This window comes from Ranitomeya variabilis, chromosome 4 (assembly GCF_051348905.1).
Source record: "Ranitomeya variabilis isolate aRanVar5 chromosome 4, aRanVar5.hap1, whole genome shotgun sequence".
Taxonomy (NCBI): domain Eukaryota; kingdom Metazoa; phylum Chordata; class Amphibia; order Anura; family Dendrobatidae; genus Ranitomeya; species Ranitomeya variabilis.
This window is the reverse complement of record NC_135235.1, coordinates 219,443,137-219,470,879: the sequence shown is the minus strand read 5'-3', so window position 1 is coordinate 219,470,879 and position 27,743 is coordinate 219,443,137. Positions and strand designations below refer to the sequence as shown.

Here is a 27,743-nt window from a genome sequence, read left to right as displayed (position 1 = left end):
CGCACACCTAGGAGTCCATTGATCTGCTTACTTCCCGCACGGGGCTGTGCACACCATGCGGGAAGTAAGCAGATTATGTGCGGTTGGTACCCAGGGTGGAGGAGAGGAGACTCTCCTCCACGCACTGGGCACCATATAACTGGTCAAAAAATAAGAAATAAAATAAAAAATAGTCCTATACTCACCCTCGATGTCCCGCGCAGTGTTCCCGCCTCACCGCTGCACGCTGCCGTTCGGTTCCTGTAGCTGGTGTGCGGCGAAGGACCTTGCCGATGACGTCACTGTCCTGTGATTGGTCGTGAGCGGTCATGTGACCGCTCACGTGACCGTGACGTCACGGAAGGCCCTGTGCGCACAGACCAGCTATAGGAAGACGAACGGACGCCGCTTATGAGATGTCTGGGTGAGTATAAGCATTTTTTTATTTTTTTTATTATTTTTAAACATTCTATCTTTTACTATAGATGCTGCATAAGCTGCATCTATAGTAAAAAGTTGGTCACACTTGTCAAACAGTATGTTTGACAAGTGTGACCAACTTGTCAGTCAGTTTTCCAAGCGATGCTACAGATCGCTTGGAAAACTTTAGCATTCTGCAAGCTAATTACGCTTGCATAATGCTAAAAAAACGCGAAAAAAACGGAAAAAAAACGCAAAAAAAAAATGCGGATTTCTTGCAGAAAATTTCCGGTTTTCTTCAGGAAATTTCTGCAAGAAATCCGCAACGTGTGCACATGGCCTTAGAGTCACACTAAGCTTAATTGTTTGTGGCCAAATTGTATATCAGAGAGATTTAAGTGTACACAGAGAAAAACTACAAGGGATTAAACACACAGTCACAAGCAGAAAATCTGATTTATTATTCTGGAAAAGGTACAGAATAGATTATCACTTATCATACCGATCATTAGTAAAAACCCCTAATTTTTCCTCACTCGGGAGGACTGTAGTCAATATTCATTGGCTTTATGATTCTGTTCTTTTCCTAAGCATTACTTAATTCTCTATTAATATAAAGTGGACACGCTATCATATCAAAGTCCACATAAGTGTTCTACAACTACTGACAGGTATGATTTGTTGTAGTACATAGACACATCATCAGTCTCTTTGATTCATAATGCATTTTATATATATGGATTCATTTTGGATATCTTGAATCAAATACATATCCTTAGCACCAATAAGCCAGCATGACCAGAGCCATGTTCCAGTATCTAGTGGAAAGTCCTTCAAGAGGAGAAAAGACTGATCTAATGGCAAAATTGAAGCCATCTCTATCTTGATGGCCACTAATTGGAAAGAATGATTAATAATTAATGTTCCAAAACTCAATTTCCCAAACTAAATATAAGGTTTAACCCAAGGTAAATGAAAAAAACGCTCAAATGATTGTTATCTAATTAGCTTGTGGACTAATCTGAATTCTAAATATTAACATATTTTTATCTGTCTACATTGCCAAAGTTATTTTGGTCCAAATGTCAAATATTTGGCATCTAAGCCTCCCAGGTATCCAGGCACATAGCCAGTTTCTTCACTAATGAGGTTTGGATGGGACATAATGTTGTTATTTCCCCAAAGCATCATGTCATAGGATGGAGATTAGCAGCATGCTAGATATAAGGATGAGAAGGACAGGAGAAAACCCAAAGACCAAGAGTAATTCCATGAAAATGAAAACTTACTTGACTCTTTTCTTCATTGCTCTTATTGGTGCTGGTGAGTTGATCCATAGACTAACAAGTACATAATTTTATGATATTTTGCAAAATAGCCTTAAAGATTTCTAAAAGCCTTAGAAATAGAAGAAAGTTAGCTGGCTACTCATGTATAGTGACATGTAGCCATCCAATCCTCCACCACAATCACCATTAGCCTCCCATTACTCATTTTACTGATAGACACCCATTCTATATTAATTATAGACTCTACAGATTTGATTTTGTTAGATTCCTTTATAAAGTATATTTCCTATAGTAAAATGTGACAAATTGGCCCCAATTCATCAAGACCGGTGTTGCTTATGCCAGTATATATGAGGGGGCATAGTAGAGCCTGAGACACCTGATTTATTAAGAGGTGCATGCCGCTTAAAGAATCAAGCGTGTCTTAAAGGTGGCAGCTACTCTGTGCACTTTATCAACAATCTTACTCCAGTCATTAAGTTACACCACAACTTATCTTAAATTAGATGAGTTTTCTCCCTTCCCTCACCAGCTACACCTATTTTGGCAAAACAAGCCTAAACAGATGCAAAAATGGCAAGTTGAAATATTTTTCAGAACATTGCACTACTCCAAAATTTTGCAATTTTTCAATGTTTTATGCAAGATTTGATTAAGATTTTGATTAATTGGGGCCATTGTGTGGCCAATAAAAGTGCAGCTATATACACCGATAGATCTGTCCACCATGGTAAATCATGCCCTTCCCGAATGGAAAACCTATGAGCTAAACATCGTGGTCATACTGCAATTTTTTTAAAGCCAACAACATAGTTCAGATTTAACGAACAATATATCCAAGGGAATTTGCTGATGTATGTGTATACTCTACTGAAACCAACTGTATATCTAATAGAGATGATCAAAATTATTTAAATTACTCTCAAGCGGCATTCATTTGGATTCTCCGTAGCAGTTGGATCAGGGCAATGTTCACTTCTGCACCGACAAATTTTTGCTCGGCATCTTGGCTGCCTTTGCTGATTACTAGGCGCAACTGAACACTGCCCTGGTCCAACTGCCTTCAACAATTGAACTAAATACCAGTCCAGGGTGGTTGGAATAGTTTTGAATATCTCTACTAGCAATGTAGATGCTGATCAATCTATCTATTATCTATCTATCTATCTATCTATCTATCTATCTATTATCGATCTATCTGTTATCTATCAATCTATCATCTTTCTATTATCTATCTATTTTCTATCTATCACATATCTAGCTATTATCTATCTAACTATTATCTATCTATCTATTATCTATCTAGCTATTATCTAGCTATTATCTATCTATCTGTTATCTATTATCTATTATCTATCTACAAGATGGTGACCCGATTCTAACGCATCGGGTATTCTAGAATATATATGTAGTTTATTTATGAAGATTTTAAAATAATAGAATGAATGCATAGAATTCAGCTGGCCGGGCATGACCAATTATCGAAGCGTGGTTCAAATCCTGCGCCAATTCGTGGCCGGAGTGTGCCTGTTGCTGATTGTTCACGACCGGCCAAGTAGTATTTAGCACAGCCACGTAGTATATAGCAAAGCCACGTAGTATATAGCAGCCCACATAGCATATAACACAACCACGTAGTATATAACACAGCCCACGCAGTGTATAACACAGCCACGTAGTGTATAACACAGCCCACGTAGTATATAGCACAGCCACGTAGTATATTGCACAGCCCACGCAGTATATTACACACACACATAGTATATTACACAGCCCACGTGGTATATAACAGCCCATGCAGTATATAACACAGCCCACATAGTGTATAACACAGCCACGTAGTATATAACACAGCCGACGTAGTATATTGCACAGCCATGTAGTATGTAGCACAGCCCACGTAGTATATTGCACAGCCACGTAGTATATTGCACAGCCACATAGTATATTGCAAAGTCCACGTAGTATATAGCACAGCCCATGTAGTATATAGCACAGCCACGTAGTATATTGCATAGCCAATGCAGTATATTGCAGAGCTGACACAGTATATAACACAGCCCACGCAGTATATAGCACAGCCCACGCAGTATATAGCACAGCCATGTAGTATATTACACAGCCCACGTAGTATATAGCACAGCCACGTATTATATTGCACAGCCAATGTAGTATATAACACAGCCCACGCAGTATATAACACTGCTCACTTAGTATTTTACACAGCCCACGCAGTATATAGCAATGTGGGCACCATATCCCTGTTAAAAAAAAGAATTTAAAAAATAGTTATATACTCACCCTCCAATGGCCCCCGGATCCAGCCTAGGCCTTTCCCGCTCCTCGCGCGCCACTCCGGTCCCAAGCGGCAATAACACGTGATGATGTAGCGGTCTCGCGAGACTGCTACTTCATCTCCGGTCATTGCCACAATGCATTCTGGGGACCAGAGCGGCGCGCAAGGAGTGGGAAAGGCCTGGGCTGGATCCGGGGGCCGTCAGAGGGTGAGTATATAATGATTTTTTTATTTTTTTAATTATTTTTAACATTATATGTTTTTACTATTGATGCTGCATAGGCAGCATCAATAGTAAAAAGTTGGTCACACACAGGGTTAATGGCAGCGTTAATGGACTGCCTTACATGACTGACTGGGGGGGAATAGGGAGGGGGCACTGACAGCAGGGGAGGAGGGAGTGGCCAATTCGTGACCGGACTGTGCCCGTCGCTGATTGGCCGCGGCCTCGGGCCGCGACCAATCAGCGACGCGGGATTTCCGTGACAGACTGACAGACAGGCAGACAGACGGAAGTGACCCTTAGACAATTATATAGTAGATTATCTATCAAATATATATCTACCTATTATCTATCTATCGTATCTATTATCTATATATTATCCATCTATCTATCTATCTATCTATCTATCATGTATCTATCTATTATCCATCTGTATATTATCTATCTATTATCTATCATGTATCTATTATCTATCTATTATCTATGTATTATTTATCTATCCATTATCTATCTATTAATCTATCTATATTTCATCTATTTATTATCTATCTATTATCTATCTATCCATTTATCTATTATCTATCTATCTATAGAACTATTATCTATCTATTATCCATCTATATATTATCTATCTATTATCTATCTATCTATCTATTATCTATCTATCTATCCATTATCTATCTATTATCTAACTATTATCTATCTATTATCTATTTATCTATTGCATATCTATCTATTATCTATCTATATATTATCTCTTTATTATCTATCTATTATCTATCTATCTATCTATCTATCTATCTATCTATCTATTATCTATTTATTATCCATCTATCTATCATCTATCTATCTATTATCCATCTATATATTATCTATCTATTATCTATCTATCATGTATCTATTATCTATTTATTATCTATCTATTATCTATCTATCCATTTATCTATTATCTATCTATTTATAAATCTATTATCTATCTATTATCCATCTATATAAATATATCTATTATCTATCTATCTATCTATCTATCTATCTATCTATCTATCTATCTATCTTTCTATCCATTATCTAACTATTATCTATCTATCTGTCTATCTATCTGTTTATTATCTATCTATTATCTATCTATTCATCTATCTATTACAGTTAGGTCCATATATATTTGGACAGAGACAACATTTTTCTAATTTTGGTTATAGACATTACCACAATGAATTTTAAACAAAACAATTCAGATACAGTTGAAGTTCAGACTTTCTGCTTTCATTTGAGGATATCCATATTAAAATTGGATGAAAGGTTTAGGAGTTTCAGCTCTTTAACATGTGCCACCCTGTTTTTAAAGGGACCAAAAGTAATTGGACAATTGACTCCAAGGCTATTTCATGGACGGGTGTGGGCAATCCCTTCGTTATATCATTCTCAATTAAGCGGATAAAAGGCCTGGAGTTGATTTGAGGTGTGGTGCTTGCATTTGGAAGGTTTTGCTGTGAAGTAAACATGCGGTCAAAGGAGCTCTCCATGCAGGTGAAACAAGCCATCCTTAAGCTGCGAAAACAGAAAAAACCCATCTGACAAATTGCTACAATATTAGGAGTGGCAAAATCTACAGTTTGGTACATCCTGAGAAAGAAAGAAAGCACTGGTGAACTCATCAATGCAAAAAGACCTGAGCGCCCACGGAAGACAACAGTGGTGGATGATCGCAGAATAATCTCCATGGTGAAGAGAAACCCCTTCACAACAGCCAACCAAGTGACCAACACTCTCCAGGAGGTCGGCGTATCAATATCCAAATCTACCATAAAGAGAAGACTGCATGAAAGTAACTACAGAGGGTTCACTGCACGGTGCAAGCCACTCATAAGCATCAAGAATAAAAAGGCTAGACTGGACTTTACTAAAAAACATCTAAAAAAGCCAGCACAGTTCTGGAAGAACATTCTTTGGACAGATGAAACCAAGATCATCCTCTACCAGAATGATGGAAAGAGAAAAGTATGGCGAAGGCTTGGTACAGCTCATGACCCAAAGCATACCACATCATCTGTAAAACACGGCGGAGGCAGTGTGATGGCTTGGGCATGCATGGCTGCCAGTGGCACTGGGTCACTAGTGTTTATTGATGATGTCACACAGGACAGAAGCAGCCGAATGAATTCTGAGGTATTCATAGACATATTGTGTGCTCAGATCCAGCCAAATACAGCCAAGCTGATTGGTCGTTGCTTCATACTACAGATGGACAATGGCCCAAAACATAAAGCCAAAGAAACCCAGGAGTTTATTAAAGCAAAGAAGTGGAATATTCTTGAAAGGCCAAGTCAGTCACCTGATCTCAACCCAATTGAGCAGCATTTCACTTGTTAAAGACTAAACTTCAGACAGAAAGGCCCTCAAACAAACAGCAACTGAAAACCACTGCAGTGAAGGCCTGGCAGAGCATCCAAAAGGATTAAACACAGCGTCTGGTGATGTCCATCAGTTCAAGACTTCAGGCAGTCATTGCCAACAGAGGGTTTTCAACCAAGTACTAGAAATGAACATTTTATTTAAAATTATTGAATCTGTCCAATTACTTTTGGTCCCTTTAAAAACAGGGTGGCACATGTTAAGGAGCTGAGACTCCTAAACCCTTCATCCGATTTTAATGTGGATACCCTCAAATGAAAGCTGAAAGTCTGAACTTCAACTGCATCGGAATTGTTTTGGTTAAAATTCATTGTGATAATGTCTATAACCAAAATTAGAAAAATGTTGTCTCTGTCCAAATATATATGGACCTAACTGGTATATATCTATTATCTATTTATCTATTGTATATCTATCTATTATCTATCATCTATCTATTATCTATCTATTATCTATTTATTATCTATCTATTATCTATTTATTATCCATCTATCTATCATCTATCTATTATCATCTATATATTATCTATCTATTATCTATCATGTGTCCATTATCTACCTATTATCTATCTATCTATCTATCTATCTATCTATCTATTATCTATCTATCAATTTATCTATTATCTATCTATCTATCTATCTATCTATCTATCTATCAATAGATCTATTATCTATCATCCATCTCTATCTATTATCTGTCATCTATCTATTATCTATCTAATCTATCCATTATCTATCTATTATCTAACTATTATCTATCTATCTGTTTATTATCTATCTATCCATCTATCTATTATCTATCTATTCTCTATTTATCTATTGTCTATCTATCTATTATCTATCTATCTATCTATCTATCTATCTATCTATCTATCTATCTATCTATCATCTATCTATTATCTATCTATCTTTCTTTTATCTATCTATTATCCATCTATATATCCATCTATATACTATCTATCTATCTATCTATCTATCTATTATCTATAATCTATTTATTATCAATCTATCGATCTGTTTCTCTATCATCTATATCTATTATCTGTATATCTGTTATCTATCTATTATCTATCCTTCTGTCTAAAAATGTTACCTCTATTTCAGCTCACGGCATCAAGTGCAAAAGATGCTGGGTTAATGACTACACGCAATGTTGCAACGAAAAAGAAATTGACTGCCCTGGATCTAAGTGTATGACGGTTTCTGAATATTGTAAATGCAGTAAGTGTGACTTCTACAAAATAAGTCATGGTTATGTAATAGAGCATCAGTGGCTCACTCTAAAAATCTATTAACAGACTAAAAGAATGTACCCTATTTTATACAAATGTTAGGCAGGTGTTGAAAAAAACTGCAAAGAATGCTTCCAAAATTAGAAGTGCTAATTGTTTAATTTAATGAATTAACAAAATGTAAATTCACAAAAGATAAATCTAAATCAAATCAATATTTGATGGCTGCTCTTTACCTTCTTCAGGTCTTTTAGGTACTCTTGCACTTGCATACAGATTTTGGAGGAGCTCAGCAGGGACATTGTTCCAAATATCTTGGAGAACAGACCACAGATCTTCTGTGTATGAGGCTTGTTCTGATCCTTCTGTCTCTTCATGTGATCCCAGACAGACTGTCACGGGGAATCTGGGTACACTACAACTAATTACCCGGTCCCCTGCAATATCCCTCAGGCTAGGGAAACCCTGTCTGTCCCTCTCCCAGAGTTTACACTGAAGGTGTGCATGTCTGGGCCGCCAGGCCTCTCCCTGATTCCTGCTTCAGAACTAAGCTGAAACCTCCACCCACCTCCCTGTAATTAGACCTCACACCAACCCCTACAGAAAGCATAGACAGGGAAAAGTAAATACGCAACATGCGGCATACACACTAAGGAACACAATATAATGTGCACAGGGCAAAACAAAACACAAATATAGGAAGGAGAAATATGACAAAGGATAATACACCACCAGATATGATATTTCCTCTCCAAGACCACCACTCCGAACCGAGATCACCAGGCACAAGACACAAGCTATAATCGGCGACGCCTAAAGCCCAGCAAAACTATTTAAAGGCAGTGGGCGTGACTAAGCCTCCAACCCGAGTACCAGCCAGATTAACACCGGAAAATCTGGATCAATCTAGCCGGCGCCACTGAGCATATAGTGGATGAACAAGGAATTACCGCTATCTGTCGGACGCCCTAGTGTGAACAGTGTCCGACATGACACAGACTGGATGATGTGAGATCAGGGCTCTGTAGGGCCATATCATCACTTCCAGGAATTCTTGTTCTTTTTAACACTAAAAATAGTTCTTAATGACATTGGCTGGATGGTTGGGGTCATTTTCCTCCTGCAGAATAAATCTGGAGCCAATCAGACATCTCTTTATGCTGGATTCACAGCTACTCTGTTCAGTTCTGCTCTATACTGTTACCAATGCTGTTGTCGTTTCAGATCACAGAGACAATAGAGTAGGAATCGCTTATTTTTCTTCTTTACAATTAAAATAGTTCTTAATGACATTGGCTGGATGGTTGGGATCATTTTCATGCTGCAGAACAAATCTAGAGCCAATCAGACATCTATTTATGCTGGATTCACAGCTACTCTGTTCAGTTCTGCTCCATAATGTTACTAATGCTGCTGCTGTTTCAGATCACAGATACAGTAGAGTAGGAATCACTTATGTCTTTGTGTGCAGTGTATGGAAGACATCATAGCAAATTTACTTTATTCACATATATTTTTTGTATATCCCCACATGCAATTTATTTATGAAGCCTTTAAATTAATTATTCTTTAAATCAACTTTTATACATTTAAATTAAGAGGGTGTAGAATTCAACACAATGCAGAAAACCTGTGCAATAGAAGAGCTTTGCGGTGTCTGCTACTCTGCATCCAACATCCATGGATTCCAGCTGCGAGTCAGTAATGAATGTGGAGACGGAGAACGTAGCAATGCTGATCTGAATTTCAAAAGTGAGTATAAATATTTCTCTATTTTCTCTTCTTTCTCCCAGTTTCTACATTTACCAATAAATATTTTGAGTTATTTTCTAAATAATATCCTGCCATTGAGAATGATGGCTGATCGAGTCCTTCTGATCGGATTGAGGTCGTTGAGTTTTGTTCAGGACAGTCATGGCCGGCATGGACATTGTGGTCTGTACTCAAACTATTAATGTCAGATACGTGGAGTCGGCTTTATAGAAATATTGTAAGTACAGACCACAATGTCCATGCTGGCCATAGATCTCCTGAACAAAGCTCAACAGCCTCTTAAACATATAAGAGGCGGTTGAATTTGGGTCAAGAGTGAGAGCATAAGTCAAAGTTCCCACTAGTTTTCCTGGGAAATTCGAGTTATTCTTTGCGAATTGAATGTCCTTAATTATACTCTAAGATCTCTCAAGACCCCAGAGCATAATAAAGGTAATATTTGAATAGAAAGGAATTTCATTATACCCATCTTATCGCTCAGCTTGGCCCCTCCGCAACTCACTATCACTCATCAAGTCCTCATCGCATCTTCTGATACCCTCATGTTGAAGTCTTTGGTCTTCTCGCACTGTTCTGGACTTTGGGATTCATGGCGTCTGGGAGGTTTCTGCATGGAAGCATGAGAGGTTAGCAGCATCATGACAACATGACATGCGCTCTGACCTTTCATGCACTTGCTCATAACTAGTGTTGAGCATTCCGATACTGCAAGTATCGGGTATCGGCCGATACTTGCTGTATCGGAATTTCCGATACCGAGATCCGATACTTTTGTGGTATCGGGTATCGGGTATCGCAACAACATTAATGTAATAATGTGTAAAAGAGAGAATTAAAATAAAAAATATTGCTATACTCACCTCTCCGACGCAGCCTGGACCTCAGCGAGGGAACCGGCAGCGTTGTTTGTTTAAATTTCGCGCTTTTACTTGGTTACGTGAAGTCCCGGCTTGTGATTGGTCAGGGCGGCCATGTTGCCGGGACGCGGACCAATCACAGCAAGCCGTGACGAAATTACGTCACGGCTTGCTGTGATTGGTCCGCATCCCGGCAACATGGCCGCCATTAACCAATCAAAAGCCGTGACGTCACGGGAGGCTGGACATGCGCGTATTTTAAAAAGCGCGCGTGTCCAGCCTCCAGTGACGTCACGGCTTGTGATTGGTTAATGGCGGCCATGTTGCCGGGACGCGGACCAATCACAGCAAGCCGTGACGAAATTACGTCACGGCTTGCTGTGATTGGTCCGCGTCCCGGCAACATGGCCGCCCTGACCAATCACAAGCCGGGACTTCACGTAACCAAGTAAAAGCGCAAATTTTAAACAAACAACGCTGCCGGTTCCCTCGCTGAGGTCCAGGCTGCGTCGGACAGGTGAGTATAGCAATATTTTTTATTTTAATTCTTTATTTTACACATTAATATGGATCCCAGGGCCTGAAGGAGAGTTTCCTCTCCTTCAGACCCTGGGAACCATCAGGGATACCGTCCGATACATGAGTCCCATTGACTTGTATTGGTATCGGGTATCGGTATCGGATTGGATCCGATACTTTGCCGGTATCGGCCGATACTTTCCGATACCGATACTTTCAAGTATCGGACGGTATCGCTCAACACTACTCATAACCCTTTTGGACACCCTGAAATCCTTCACAGTGCAAGAGAACCGAAGATTTCATCATGAGCGGTGGAGATCAGAAGAGGACAGGATGGATGAATAGAGAAGGGGACAAAAAGGTGAGTGGTGAGGTGGATTTAATTTTTTTTTTCAACCTTTTGGCAATTTATAATGGTTCAGAACAATGGCTGCCAGCGGAGAAAGCAGATCTTTGTAAAATAAAAGGAAAATTCAATTCCACTAAACATTTATTTGCTCATCCCTATTCACGAGACCTCATCTGCTCTCAGAAAATGAATGTAGGGCATGTGAAGTCAACCTGAGTGCGGGTTATCTGAGTGCTAGATAGGGAACATGTTCATGTTACTGCTGTACTTAATCATAAGGAAAATCTGGAGTAAAAATAAAGGGCAAATAAGGTTTTATCCGAGTCACAATGGGGAGACCAAAGTTCCAAGCTTCTTCATCAGGACAAACCACAGTGTTACTGTAGTTTGTCTTGATAAAGAAGTTTGGAACTTCGAAAAGCTTTGACCAATAATCTGCTTTCCTGAATATTGCTCTCTTCTATTCTTCCATACGGCAACACAGAATTAAGTCTTAGATTACTTCATTACTTAGTTCACAGAAGTCTTTCTAGACTGAAAAAAATGCAAAAAAAAATACATGTTAACAGGAACATAGACCAGTGTTCCTCAATCCAAGTCCTCAAAGACCACCAACAGGTTGTGTTTTCATGATTCCCTTAGTATTAACTAAGAGATATTGTGGAGTACTAAGGAAAACCTGAAAACGTGATCTATTGGTGGGCCTTGAGGACTGGGGTTGGGGAACACTGCCATATAAACTAACATGTACATGTTCTATCTGTGAAAACCATGGTAGAACACATACGTGAAGAAGGGACTTCTGATTGAGGCTTTATATACATGTAATGCAGATTGCAGGAACATGGTGGAAATCATTTTGTTGTGTGCACCATTTGTAGTCGTGTCATCTTTAGATACTCCACTAGTATTTCAATGCATGGATCTAATTATGTCATTTCAACAAATTATTTAAATTAATTACTTAATTAATTTATTTACTTTTTTCATTTATTTGTTCATTCATTGTTTTGTTTGCTTCCATTTTCTCATTTTTCATGTACTCCTTCAACTAATTAATCATTACATTTTTCATTTCTTTAGACCTTATTTATTAATTTCCTTGATTATTTATTTTGTTATTTATGATACAGTTTATGTCTTTATTTCTTTTATGTATTAATAATTACCGTATTTTTTGGCATATAAGACGCACTTTTTCCCCCCCAAAAAAGGGGGGAAAATGGGGGGTGCGTCTTATATTCGCAATGCAGGCTTACCGTGGACCGTGGCGGCAGAGGTGCGGCGGCAGAGGTGTGGTGGCAGAGGTGTGGAGATGAGGAGGCGCAGTGAGCGGGGTCCCTTTCCCCGGTGAGGTGATGCAGCAGCCCCGGTAATGCAGCAGGGTCGGGTGAATCCTGTTGTTATCGGTGCGCGCGGCCATCTTCCTGAGGCCGCGCGTTCGCAGATGGAGCTCTGCTGCCCGGGGCTTCAGGAAAATGGCCGCGGGATGCCGCGCGTGCGCAGATGGGGATCGCGGCGGCCATTTTCCTGAAGCCCCGGGCAGCAGAGCTCCATCTGCGAACGTGCGGCCTCAGGAAGATGGCCGCGCGCACCGATAACAACAGGATTCACCCGGCCCTGCTGCATTACCGGGGCTGCTGCATCACCTCACCGGGGAAAGGGACCCCGCTCACTGCGCCTCCTCATCTCCACACCTCTGCCACCACGGTAACAACAGGATTCACCCGGCCCTGCTGCATTACCGGGGCTGCTGCATCACCTCACCGGGGAAAGGGACCCCGCTCACTGCGCCTCCTCGTCTCCACACCTCTGCCACCGCGGTAACAACAGGATTCACCCGGCTCTGCTGCATTACCGGGCTGCTGCATCACCTCACCGGGGAAAGGGACCCCTCTAACGCCATACCTCTCACTGTGCCTCCTCATCCCAACACCTCTGCCGGTAACCACTGCTGCCACCCTCCCATGGACACCAGGCCGTGGCGTCGCCCACCTAAGCAGGAAGGGACCCTGCTCAGGTGCATGCCGTACCGCCTCACCCCACCTCTGCCGACACCATGCCTCCTGTGACCCTGCTCTGCCACCACCAGCCCACAGGTAAGATACTGTAAATTCGGACAATAAGACGGACCCCCATCTTATAAAAAATCTTTTTTTCTGCAATTTTCACCCCAAATTTGGGGTGCGTCTTATGGTCCGGTGCGTCTTATAGTCCGCGAAATACGGTACTTGTTAAGGGCTTATTATTGTATTATTTGTTTTTTTACAAGAAATTTGCGAGGATCCGTTGCCACTAAATAAATATAAGTGTCCAAGCTGTTTTCTTACCAACACTACCAAAGGATGTACAGCCGAAGGAGAGATGATCTGCGGCGGAACCGAAACCAAGTGTTTTAGATATGGCGGAACTCTTCAACTGTCGAGTAAGACATTTTTGTTTTCTTTTTAAGTTTTGCCTTAGATTATCATTATTATTTATTATTATAGCGCCATTTATTCCATAGCGCTTTACATGTGAGGAGGGGTATACATAATAAAAATAAGTACAATAATCTTGAACAATACAAGTCACAACTGGTACAGGAGGAGAGAGGACCCTGCCCACGAGGACTCACAATCTACAAGGGATGGGTGAGGATACAGTAGGTGAGGATAGAGCTGGTCGTGCAGTGGTTTGGTCGATCGGTGGTTACTGCAGGTTGTAGGCTTGCCGGAAGAGGTAGGTCTTCAGGTTCTTTTTGAAGGTTTCGATGGTAGGCGAGAGTCTGATATGTTGGGGTAGAGAGTTCCAGAGTAGGGGTGATGCGTGAGACAAATCTTGTATGCGATTGTGGGAAGAGGAGATAAGAGGGGAGTAGAGAAGGAGATCTTATGAGGATCGGAGGTTGTGTGCAGGAAAGTACTGGGAGATGAGGTCACAAATGTATAGAGGATACAGGTTGTGGATGGCTTTGTATGTTATGGTTAGGCTTTTGTACTGGAGTCTCTGGGTAATGGGGAGCCAGTGAAGGGATTGACAGAGGGGAGAGGCCGGGGAATAGCGGGGGGACAGGTGGATTAGTCGGGCAGCTGAGTTTAGAATTGATTGGAGGGTTGCGAGAGTGTTAGAGGGGAGGCCACAGAGCAGGAGGTTACAGTAGTCGATGCGGGAGATGATGAGGGTATGGACTAGGGTTTTTGCAGATTCTTGGTTTAGGAATGTACAGATCCATGAAATATTTTTGAGTTGAAGGCGGCAGGAAGTGGAAAGGGCTTGGATATGCGTTTTGAAGGAGAGATCAGTGTCAAGGATTACCCCGAGACAGCGAGCTTGTGGGACTGGGGAGAGTGGGCAACCATTTACTGTAATGGATAGGTTCGTTGGGGGGTCGCATCAGATGGGGGAAAGATGATGAATTCTGTTTTGTCCATGTTAAGTTTTAGAAATCTAGCAGTGAAGAAGGATGAAATAGAGGATAGACATTGAGGGATTCTGGTTAGTAGGGTGGTGATATCTGGTCCAGAGATGTAGATCTGTGTGTCGTCAGCATAGAGATGATACTGAAAACCATGAGATTCTATGAGCTGTCCCAGGCCAAAAGTGTAAATGGAGAAGAGCAGGGGCCCTAGAACTGAACCTTGCGGGACTCCGACAGATAGGTGGCAAGCTGAGGAGGTGGTGTGTGAGTGGGAGATGCTGAATGTCCGGTCAGTTAGGTATGATGAGATCCAGGATAGGGCCAAATCTGTGATGCCAAGGGATGAGAGGGTCCGCAGCAACAGGGAATGGTCCACTGTGTCAAAGACAGAGGACAGGTCCAGGAGGAAGAGGATAGAGTAGTGTCGCTTGCTCTTGGCAGTTAATAGGTCATTGGTGACCTTAGTTAGGGCAGTTTCAGTGGAGTGGTGTGACCAGAAGCCTGATTGTAAGCGGTCGAAGAGGGAGCAGGAAGATAGATGGGAGGACAGTTCAAGATGGACATGTTGTTCCAGTAGTTTTGAGGCATAGGGGAGAAGTGATATAGGGCGATAGCTAGATACAGAGGTTAGGTCAAGAGAGGGCTTTTTGAGGATAGGTGTGATTGAGGCATGTTTAAACCTTAAGGGGAAAACACCAGTTGTTAGTGATAGGTTGAAGAGATGGGTTAAGGTTGGGATGAAGACTGTGGCAAGGTTTGGGATGAAGTGGGAAGGGATTGGGTCAAGTGCACAGGTGTTGAGATGCGATCTTGAGAGTAGAGTGGAGAGTCGATCTTCTGTAATGGTGGAGAAGTTGGTTTTGGAGGTTGAGGGCTGGGTATTTGGGAGGAAGGGCTCTGGGGGTTGTTGACTAAAACTGTCTCTGATGTTGTCAATTTTCTGCTTGAAAAATGAGGCAAAGTTTTCAGATGAGATGAGTGGGGAGGGAGGAGGTGCTGGGGGATGGAGGAGAGAGTTGAAGGTGTTGAATAACTGTTTAGGGTTGTGAGACATGGAGGATATGAGAGATGAGAAGTAGGTTTGTTTTGCTGTGGCGAGTGTGGTCTTGAAAGTAGTGAGGGACTGTTTGAATGCGATGAAGTGCTCGTTGGAGTGGGATCTTTTCCATCTCCACTCAGCAGCCCTGGAAGCTCGCCTCAGTTCTTTGATCAGGCTGGTGTGCCAGGGCTGTCTGTTGATTTTGCGAGCTTTGGTATGTGTGAGAGGGGCAAGAGATTGTAAAGCTACAGCTATTGTGGTGTTATATAGAGCGGCAGCGTCATCCGCATTATGTAGGGAATTTATGTCTGTGAGAGGGAGGAGGGATTTAGAGAGTGAGTGTAGATCAAGGTGTTTAAGATTTCTGTGAGGGTGTGCAAGTTTGTGGGGTGGGGATTGTAGACAAGGAGTGGAGAGGGAAGAGAATGTAAGTAGATTGTGGTCATAAAGAGGAAGAAGTGGGTTAGAGAGGTTAGATAGGGAGCAGAGGCGGGTGAAGATGAGGTGCAGTGTGTGACCATCTTTGTGAGTGGCTGCAGAAGACCATTGAGTGAGGTTGAAGGAGGAAGTGAGAGATAGAAGTTCAGTGGCTGCTGAGAGGGAAGTGTCAATGGGTATGTTGAAGTCGCCCATGATGATAGTGGGGATGTCCGCAGAAAGGAAATTAAGTAGCCAGGTGGTGAAGTGGTCAAAGAAGGTGGTGGCTGGCCCTGGGGGGCGGTAAATGACAGCCAGTTGAAGGTTGAAAGGGGAGTAGATGCACACAGAGTGCACCTCAAAGAAAGGGAGGGTAACAGAGGGTGGCAGTGGGATTGGGGTGAAGGAGCAGTTATCTGACAGGAGAAAACCAACTCCTCCGCCATGCTTGCTGCTGGGTTGGGGTGTGTGAGAAAGGTGAAAGCCACCATACAAAAGTGCAGCAGGAGAGGCTTTGTCAAAAGGGGTGAGCCAGGTGTCGATGATGGCGAGAAGGAAAGTTTGTTAGTAATAAAAAGATCATGGATGTAGGAAAGCTTGTTGCAGACAGAGCGAGCATTCCATAAAGCTCCTCTTAGTGGGACTGGGGAGGTGGGGGCTGGGCGAATGGGTATAAGGTTAGAGAGGTTACGGAAATTTGTGATAGAGCGTGGATGGGAGGTATAACTGACTGTGGGGATGTGGTGAGGAGGACCAGCATTTGGAGAGATATTACCAGCAGTGAGAAGGAGCAGAGAAAGTGTTAGCAGGTGGGAGCAGGAGAGGGCATGAGGTGGCTGTCTGTGCTTGGAGACAGAGGATTGTATGTTAAGGAGCAGTTCTGAGGAGGAGGTGAGATGGATGGGGAGGATTGAAGAGGAGATTAACAGTTCCTTACTTGGTGTAGGGATTAGAGGAGTTAGCAGAAAGTGAAGGATTATAGGGGTGAAAGTGAAAATAAACAGAAACATTGTTTACAGTAACTGGCCAGTTTATCTTCAGTTCCCTTCTGGTCAATTCTGGTTTTAACTCTACATTAATCTTCACACTTCTAGATGATTATTATTGTGGAGTTTTATGACATACCCTACTTCACTGAGTCATTTAATGGAGTTTTTATTTTTTTTACTGTGTCTTATAGATGGACAGACTGTGGGGATGTCTGTACAAGGTTGCATTACAGAACTTGGCTGCAAATATGAATATAAGCCTGTTCCAGGAGTTCGTGAAATTGACAGAGATCACTTCATCTGTGAAAAAGCAAAGACCATTTAGAATGTAATCACTCAACAAATACGTGCAATATCCCTTTAATTGATGCATGGAGGTTAATTATAAGAGTGGCTTTGGTAACTTTAAGTAGCATAAGGCTAAGTGGACACACAGTTTTTGAAGAGTATTTGTAGTGGATCCATTCAAAATCTTTTTTGAAAACTCTTCTTATTCATTTATTATGGGAAATCCAATTTGCTGCTCAGATGAGGTTTTTTAGCATTAATTTCAGAAGAGGCTTTGAAAAATATATGTGTTACTCCAATTTAATCACAAATTAGACAAAAGGATACATGCAATAAATATTTTATTAAAATGCTCAACTACACAGTAAAAAAAAATCTAAAAGTTAAAAATAAAAACAAGTTACAATGAAAGCAGGGGGAGGCCAATGAGAGACATAAAATAATTAAAGCAAGAAAACAATAGAAAGGGTAGGCAATAGATTGCAGAATGCAGCCAAGAAATGATGATAACAGGGATGATAACAGAGATATAATGAATATCCACAAAGGTAACTATAATGCAATTCAGTGAGTTAGATATATAGAGCTTTGGTTCAATTTAATGTACAAAAATAATATCAATAGTGAAGAGATAAAGTTACATAATAGTAGAATGTGTCACATAAGCCTTCTTCTCAGACCCCGACGTACGTTTCAACATTATTTAGTTGGCTTTGAAAAATGTATGGTAGAAAAAAAATGAACATTCATGTCACTTCTTTAAAGGAGATCCTGAAGGAAAACTCTTCAAGACAGACACTGTCCAATCAAATTAATGCAAAAAATAAACGACACAATGAAGGAAAAAAGTCTTCCAAAACTTTTCAATACTTCCCAAGGAAAATCTTCTGAAAAAAAAAACTCCTCAAAAATTCCCTCTTAAAATAAGGAAAAGTATTCTGAAGCGGTTTCTGGTCATCAAAAAACTCAGTGTGAACATAGCCTGATAATGATTTCAGTAATATTAGTAACATATGAACAGCTTTAGTGCCATGAATCGTCTACTGCTTATTAATAAAGTGTTTAACAGCATTGTGTATTTCATTAATTTCTTAAAATTTCATGGAGTGGAAAAGATCAAATTCATGTATGGTTCCATTAAAAACCTTCAATAAATCTGGTTCGGTTTTGGAGGGCACCTGTTAATATTTAGCAGCAAATAAGAAAAAACTGATCTGTAGGTTAAAACACGGGAAAGTGACAGAGCAGTATTATTTGCTGAGTTTGACAGTCAGAAAATGGATTTCACACTACTGAAGGCCTGTGTTGGGCAAGGTTTACATTACACAGAAATTGTGACCTGCACATCATCTTTAGGACCATAACTGGATTTTCAAAGGTGATGTCCTCTTTGATCATCAAAGCTTCCTATACTGTGTACTCTCACAAATCATACACTAAGCTTTCACTTATGCAAGATTTGCAGCACTGAAGACTGCATCGAAGAAGATGTTGAAGGTGGTGATTGGTGGATGATGTTATCAAACGTAAATTACTATAAAGGCAATCTGGGCTACCGCCTGGGGCACGTGACTCCGGGAGGGTCCATGGCCAGAGTACCCTCACTATAATGGCTTGTGCGCTAATCTTTGGGCATAGAGCTTTCCTGAAGCTCTGCTGCTGACAATACAGAATGGCAGTGCAACTCCAGGGGAGCCCCCACCGTATTTTCTATGATGTGTCGGCGCAAAGACGTCATCGTGCTGGTGCCAGCATGCACACAAGCTAGCCACAAGAAGAAATAGATCCCTGTATATAGAGAGGCTATGAGGGCTCATATTGTCTATAGGAGATATATGGAGGCTCATGCTTTATATAAGAGGCTATGTAGGGGCTTTTGCTGCATATAGTAGGCAATTTGAGGGCTCATTTTGTATACAGTCGGCTATTTGAGGGTTCACATTGTATCTAGAGATAATATGTGGGGGCTCACAGTGTATATAAAGAAGGGTATGTGGGAGCTCACACTATATAGGAGGCTATATGGGGGCTCATACTGTATATAGGAAGCTATGTGGGGGCTCTCACTGTATATAAGAAGCTATTGTGGGGGCTCATACTGTATATAGGAGGCTATGTGAGGGCTCATACTGTATATAGGAAGCTATGTGGGGGCTCACACTGTATATAGGAGGCTATGTGAGGGCTCATACTGTATGCAGGAAGCTATGTGGGGGCTCACACTGTATATAGGAGGTTATGTGAGGGCTCATACTGAATATAGGAAGCTATGTGGGGGCTCACACTATATAGGAGGCTATGTTAGGGCTCATACTGTATGTAGGCAGCTATGTGGGGGCTCACGCTGTATATAGGTGGTATGTGAGGGCTCACATCATATGCAGTGAGGCTATATGGGCCTCACAATGCATAGAAAGAAGCTATGTGGGATCTTGTACTGTATACAGAAAAAGCCATGTGAGGGCTTATACTGTATTTAGAAGGCTTTATGAGGGCTCATACTTTATATAGGAGGCTATGTTGGAGGCACATAATGTATATAGTAGGCTATGGAGGGGCTCACAGCACATATATAGAGGCTATATGAGGCTCACATTGTATATATAGAAGCAATGAGGGGGCTCATACTGTATATAGGGTGAAATGTGGGGGCTCACACTGTATATAGGGGATTATGTGAGGGCTCATACCTCATACTGTATTTAAGAAGCTTTGTGGAGCACATACTGTATATAGTAAGCTATATGGTAGGTCATACTGCATTTAAGAACTATGTGAAGGTTAATACTGTATATAAGGAGGCAATATGAGGGCTCATCTATATATATAATTGTCTAAGGGTTTTTCCGTCTGTCTGTCTGTCTGTCTGTCTGTCTGTCTGTCCTGGAAATCCCACATCTCTGATTGGTCGAGGCCACCAGGCCTCGACCAATCAGAGACGGGCACAGCATGGCGACGATGATGTCATAATGGAAGTCCCGCGTCTCTGATTGGTCGAGGCCGCCAGGCCTCGACCAATCAGCGACGGGCACAGTATCGACGTAGATGTCATAATGGTTGCCATGGCGATGATGATGTCATAAAGGTTGCCTCGACCAATCAGCAACGGGCTCAGTCTGCCGCGAATTCTGGAATCATCATTGTCAATATACTACGGGGACATGCATATTCTAGAATACCCGATGCATTAGAATCGGGCCACAGTCTAGTACTTTATAAAGAGGCTATGTGGGGCTCATATTGCATATGGTGTGGTGACGTGGGGGCTCACACTGTATATATGAAGCAATGTGGGGGCTCATACTGTATATTGGGATGCTATGTGGGGACTCATACTGTATATTGGGGCTATGCAAGGGCTCATTTTGTATATTGGGGCTATGTAGGGGCTCAAACTGCATTAATAAAGGCTATGTGATTCATCATGCTTTATATAGGGGGCTATGTGAGGGATCAAACTGTATATACAAGGTTATATAGAGGCTCATTCTGTACATGGGGGCTATGTGAGTGCAAATACTGTATGTACAATGCTATGTTGTAGTTCATACTTTATATAGTGGTGCTATGTGAGGGCTCATACTGTATATAGAGGGGGTATGTGTTGGCTCATATGGTATACACGAAAATGTCAACATATTTAATTCTGCTCAATTATTATTATAAAATAATAGTTAGAATTAATATGTTAATATTAATATTGAACATAATTAATTTCATCCCATTGGTTCAGCCCTCACAACAGCCACAGTCTCTCATGTGGCCCCTTTGGAAAACGAATATCCCACCCCTTTTCTATTATGTATAGCGCTAGGTGTGTGGAGATGTCTCTGTCATTTTAAATCTACAGGCGTACACAAGAGCGCCAGTGTGCTAATCACATGACCTGTCATATGATCTATCAAAGGAGATCATGTGACAAGCCATATGATACATCGGGGACTAGGAGGGCCACACATTCTAAACTGACCGGGGCCCTGGTTACTCTTAATCTGCCTCTGACATAAAAAATGTGTATGAGAAACAGTTTACCTTAGGGTTGATGCAGATATCCATGAATCTCAGTCTGATCATGAACCGCAATGGACGGAATAGCTGCGTGTCTACCAACCGGAGCATGGCAGCTTCATAAATTTCTATGAGGCTGTCACTCTCTAGTCAGGAGGTCCATGACCAGTCCGTGCATTGCGGGCATTTATAACCTTCCACAGATGACCATTAATAACCTCATTGATAGCAGTCGAGGCTATATGTGCGGGGATTCCTGCACGCGACTCATACTCCAGGCTGAATAAATTGAGAGGATTTCAAAATTTTGCTTCCATTTTTTTCATCATTTGTAACCCAGTAATGTCTTCAGCCTGTGATTTCTATAATTCTATGACTTTTTCTTCTTTGTGTTAAAATTTCAACGTTGAGCAGTATATCATGCAATAACATGGATATTTAAAGTAAGTACACTATCTTTATTAGGGGGCTCACAATCTAAATTCTCCTATCAGTGTGTCTTTGGAGTTTGGAAGGAATCTGGATTCAGATTTGCAAATTTTACTTTTTATTTTTTCTGGACAGTAAAAATCATTGACACAATATTTTTTACAGACACATTGGAAAACTATAATAAATCGTTATGATTATAAGTGATACATGGCTACAGTCCATAATTGTGATATGTAATGTGATGATAATTACAGTCAAAATAATCTATAGAAGTTTCTTCAGCTTGAACAAAAAATCACAGGTGCCTAAAAAAATGTTTACAGATAGGGCAAAAAGGTGGCATATTTTTATAGACTAGACTGACATTTTTGCACAGTTGAGAACCCGAAGGAAAACCATGAAAACTTCTTGGTGAGATTTGAAGCCAGGACCCCAGTGTTTCAGAGCAAGAGTACAAACCACTAAGCCACCATGGTACCCATTACAGTACATGATGTGTTGGGTGCAGGTGTATGAAGCAGGCACCCAACGTGCCGTGAAATATAAAGTATCTGCCATCTGCCATGTGTGGTGTTGGCTCAGATCCTCCATACAACAACACCAAACAGACATTGTACATCCATGCCTGATGTAAGGGCAGGTGCAGGTGACCATATGTTCTCCATCAAAGAATAACGGTCCTGGTCGGAGTGAGATCCAACTTTCTTGGACGCAAAGACTTAAAAAAGATGTTTCACCATGTTCTCCATTAATTCTATCCGTGAAGATCAGACATCATTCAAGTGCGGTCCAACGTTTTCTGCGGACTCGTAGACATGGGTGGGTTGGTGCCACCTAATTATCGGAAGCTAATCGGGAATGCTGTGATTTTTTTTCCTTGGACCACTCTGTCCAAGAAAAAATTTGGACATGTGCACTGCCTGATTGCATAACATTGGTCCGAGTGCAAGCCGATGTTTTAACAGATCGCACTTAGACCAAAACTTTGGTTGTCTGCTCAAGCCCTCAGAAAGGGTATTCTTCTACCCCTTCCAACTGTTGATCAGCAGTGATGACAACACTCATTCCTCAGCTAAACTAACATTGAATGATAACCTGTCTTTGTCATTAATATTCTGATCATGAAAAATTTCTTAAACTGCTCGACTCCGCAGCAAATTTTCCTTTTTTTCCGTTTCCAGTTTTCTCTACCATTGTTTCGGGAGCTGTAATTATTTTTTCCATTTTTCTGTCTATAAAGCCAAAGCCCTTTTTTTGTCGATCGAGTTGTCGTTTCAAATGACTGCATCCATTTTACCATATGATGTATAAAAAAAATTTGAAACAAATTCCAAGTGGGATGGAATAATGAAAAATATGCAATGCTGCAACAGATTTTTTTATAGCCTTCATTGTATAGTAAAAATTACCTGGCAGCATGATTTGCCAGGTCAGTATGATTACAAGAATACCAAACTTGTACAGATTTTTTCTTTTAAATAGTGGGGAAAAAATTGGAATTTTGTTAAAAAAAAAAAACTAATATAAAATTGGGGTTTATGTTGCCTTTTACCGAGATCTGCAACATGTTTAGTTTTCCATCAATGGAGCTGTGTGACGGCTTTTTTCAGGACAAGCTGGTGGTTTTATTGATACCAATTTAGGGTACATATGATGTTTTAATAACTTTTTACAAATCTTTTTAGGGAGGTGTGATGACCATGAGACCTGGTGAACTTCTGAGATTGACCCTACAAGGTCACTTAAAGCATACATAATATTTAAAATTTTGACTTTCAGCTTCTTCATGGCTTAAAAGAATAACACAATGCTGGAGGAATATGTGACCAAATTTGTGCCTGGCCTTTTCCAACTGAAAATTAGATTTTATGTGTTCATTTTCAATTATTTTGGTTCCAGGAGGCTGATGGACAGAACTGATCAAATACTCATCTATGAGCAGCCATTGTGAGGACAGGAGCACCGAGCAGTTAATGAGAAAGGCTAAACTAAAAAGGGCAAGAGGAGAACCTGTAACCAGTAGCATAACTAGAGTCCGGAGAGCCTTGATGCAAAATTTGGTTCATGCTGTATGTCTCCCATGTAGGACCCATTCCTGGTGTATTTGTCCCCTATAATGGTATATGTGTCCTCCTTTTTGATACATATGTTCCTCTGGTTCCCTTCATATATATGTCTCCCATTCTGATACACTTCCTTGTATATATGTCTCTCATCCTGGTACACATGTCCCCCTTCCTAGTATACTTGTCCCCCCTATCTGGTATATATGTTCCTATCCTGGTATATATGTCTGGAGCGCCCCCCACGCGTAAGGGCAATGGGGTACTCGGTACCGGGTCCCTCTGTCTCTCTTCTGGGGATGTGACGGTGGCCCGACCCGGTCCGTGGCCCTTTGAGGGGCGCCCAAATTAAAGGAGTAGTTTGTACGGTGTTCGTGACGCCACCTGTGGCATTCGGTCAGGGTGACTGACGCTGCCTAGGGGTCCACTGGGGTGATGTTATAGCAGCTAGATGGTATACCTTCCCACAGGTGAAGTATATCCCCAGGGCTTCCCAGATGTGTAGGTGATGATGGTGGACGATGTAAGGTACGGTGAATAAGGAGGACACAAGGTTGCAGTCTCTTTACCTTTTACTGAAGACTTCAGCGTCCACAGTCCAGAGCAGAGGTGTCAAACTGCATTCCTCGAGGGCCTCAAACCATGCATGTTTTCAAGATTTCCTTAGCATTGGACAAGGTGCTGGAATCATTCTGTGCAGGTGATTAAATTGTCAATTGCAATACAAGGAAATCCTGAAAACATGACCTGTTTGCAGCCCTCGAGGAATGCAGTTTGACACCTCTGGTCCAGAGCACTGTTCACAGGGCTGGCTGAGTCCGGCCGGTCCAAAGGTACATCCAGGGTTCCCTTATCCAGGAAGAAATCAGTAGCCTTCCTACTAGCGTCTGTGTGTTGTAGAACCTCCCTGCTGAGCACCACGGGAAAGTCCTCACAACCTTTGTAGATGTTTCTGATGTTCTCTCTCTCTGTCCCCCAGATGGTATGGATAGGACAACCCGTATGACAGGGTAGGCCTGGAGTTAATTTATAGGGACCCTAGAGACGCCCCTCTCCCACAATTGCCTCCGTGTCTTCTTAGGTATTTTGGTTGGGCAGCTAACTTGGAATTAACTGTCCTGCTTGGAGTAATGCGTAGAGTCAGTACTCCCTCGGTGTTCCGGCCACCGGCTACGTGCCTCAGAAGGATGTTGCCGATCTTAAGGCAGAACTCCCTCTGGTGTTATCTCCTTGTGCTGTGATCTCGGTTCTCACTGTCCACAACATACTTCGCTTCGTGTCCTTTCTTAGGATGCTGCCGCAATGAAGTGCAGGCGCAGCTCCGTAACACTCTATCTCGTGCTAGGCCGCTGTCAGGATCCCATCCCTGACAGGACCTCTCTGGGTCTAACCCAGGCGGCTCCTGACTCGATGCTGTCTGGTCGAAGCCCAGTCTGCTTCTCTCCTAACTTCCTATCCAACCCCCAGTTTTACCCGTGTGTGAGGAGTGGCCTAATAGATAGGACATTTTGCTCCCCCTGGTGGCCAGAGTGTGAAGTGTAGTGTGTGACTGTGATACCTGGTCAGGTGAACTCTTTAGTACCATCAGACGTAACATCACTCCCCCTGGTGGAAGAGCGACATTACTGCAACGACCAGGACTCTGGGGCGCTGCATGTCCCCCATCCTGGGCCCCTTCCTGGTATATATGCCCCTCATCCTGGTATATACAGTATGTCCCCCATTTTGCTATATCTGTCTCCCACCCTAGGTCCATCCTGGTATAAATATCCCCCCATCCTGGTATTTATGTCCCCTATACTTTTATTTATGTTCTTTATCCTGGGCCATCCTGGTATACAGTATATGTTCCCCATTCTGGGACCATCCTGATGTTTATGGCCTCATCCCAATATATATGTTCCCTATCCTGGTATATACGTCCCCATCTTGGTATATACAGTATGCCCCCCCATCCTGGTATATATGTTCCACATCCTGGGCCCATCCTGGTATACATGTCCCCCATTCTTCCGCTGATTTTTACCGCATAAAAAAATGAAAGATTCTACTCACCTTGCCCCCACTCCAACACCACGTGGTGTCCTCTTCTATAGCCGGCAGCTGATTTGATTTGAGAGTGCAAGCGATGGGAAGCGCATGATGTCACTGTCATGCACCACCAGTCACAGGAACGATGTCGTTGGCTGCCGGCCTCTGATTGGCCGGCGGTATGTAGTGAATATTAGATGAATATTAGCTCTGACCTCATGTATATTCATTAAGTTATTATTTTTAATTATGCCATTCATTCTCCAGATTTTGGACCACAAATGTCATTTCCTCTTACTTTGTTGTAAAATCGAGTCATTCAACAGAGGGAATTGTTCTATGACTAAGAACATGTGTGTCCGAAATGCGTAAGGTCCTTCTCTGTTCATACCTTACTCTTTTTTTTCCATGGAATTTTATCTATTGAATTTTTAAAACGGCCTAATAAAGAGTTCTGCTTTTAATTACCTATCATGGACGTAATGATGGATATACCCTTTGTTCTCTATTTTGTATTGTATTGTACAAGATGATGATGAGGTATCTCAGTTCCTGTATTACAAGAACATGCGGAACTATGTATTTACCATTTGGCAGCAACAACCTAAGAAGCAATTAATTTTATTTAAAAGTTTTAGTTTTAATTTACTTAATCTAAAAAGTCAATATTACCGCAAACACAATAAGTGTGTGAGAAGGAACCTCTCCCGACACTGCTAATAATTCAATGTGCAGTGACGCCCATTATCTCCAGTAATAGGACTAAGTGTGAGTCATCACCAAAGTCCAGCCATATTATAAGTGTGAGTCATCACCAAAGTCCAGCCATATTTATTTTTTGCCAAGCTTCTGATAGACAACTCTGGCAGTAGCTTATTTGTACCACCCCAACTACCTTATCTCTGTCAAGGAGTGTCAAGACTTTCCCATACACCGAACGTGAGTGGTGCCTGGGCATAACTAATGGAATAGAAGGTCATGGAGCCATTTCTGGTTGTAGAAGAGAAAGCCGGTCCTAGGAGCGCAGAATAAAGGACTCTGACACCAGGTTAAGTTGAGCCACTACGCGTTTCAACGGCATACACCATCTTCTTTAGGTGGACCACCTGAAGAAGACGGTGTATGCCGTTGAAACGGGGAGTGGCTCAACTTAACCTGGTGTCAGAGTCCTTCATTCTGCGCTCCTAGGACTGGCTTTCTCTTCTATAACCTGTCATTATATCCTCCATCGGGGGTGCCCGGCTGGAGCTGCGGGGACACAGCCATCTACCTTCCCCTTCCTGGGACTATTGCCGGTGCTCCACTTACAAACCGCCAAGTATTGATCTTTATGGAGCCATTTCTAGCTCATACCGTGAAAGACCTGAGATCAAAATGGGTTGGAGGAAAACCAGAACAGACTTGAATGATCTGAAACCTTTTTCTTCAAAATACATATAAGAGCTGATCTGCTGCCTTCTTTTAATTATTTTTTATAATATCTTTCAGATTTGGATTATAGACTTTGCAGCAAACTGAATAAAATGGCAGACAATATTAATTAAAAATTGGGGTCCTAGAGGAGTTTTACCACTTTGACAACCCCTTCTTAAATACCCTATTCCCCAGTGTAACATAAAGCAACATATACTCGCCTCCCGAACCTAGCGATGTTAATGTCAGGACTCCTTGGGTCTTGTGTGACATGATTATGCAACAGGATCTGGTGATGGGAATCGGTCACAG

General features: G+C 41.7%; 2 protein-coding genes across 3 annotated transcripts in view; one reads left to right on the top strand and one right to left on the bottom strand.

Moving 5' to 3' along the window:
* LOC143770407 (phospholipase A2 inhibitor and Ly6/PLAUR domain-containing protein-like) overlaps positions 1 to 8,338 on the bottom strand; it is a 56,174-nt gene extending 47,836 nt beyond the window's left edge. The window contains exon 1 of the mRNA XM_077260018.1: positions 8,087 to 8,338. The gene's annotated coding sequence lies outside the window, so the exon portion shown is untranslated. The remainder of the gene's footprint in view (positions 1 to 8,086) is intronic.
* On the top strand, positions 1,626 to 18,596 carry LOC143770406 (phospholipase A2 inhibitor gamma subunit A-like). 2 transcript variants are annotated; one of them, XM_077260017.1, is made up of 6 exons: positions 1,626 to 1,722; positions 7,723 to 7,839; positions 9,450 to 9,602; positions 13,624 to 13,776; positions 17,388 to 17,524; positions 18,250 to 18,596. In XM_077260017.1, the coding sequence occupies exons 1-5, from the start codon at positions 1,629 to 1,631 to the stop codon at positions 17,519 to 17,521; spliced, it is 651 nt and encodes a 216-aa protein (XP_077116132.1). In that variant the 5' UTR covers positions 1,626 to 1,628; the 3' UTR covers positions 17,522 to 17,524; positions 18,250 to 18,596. The 2 variants fall into 2 exon arrangements, with proteins under 2 accessions (XP_077116132.1, XP_077116131.1); XM_077260016.1 differs by lacking the exon at positions 18,250 to 18,596 and having other exon boundaries at positions 17,388 to 18,065.
* The last annotated feature ends 9,147 nt before the right edge of the window (positions 18,597 to 27,743 follow it).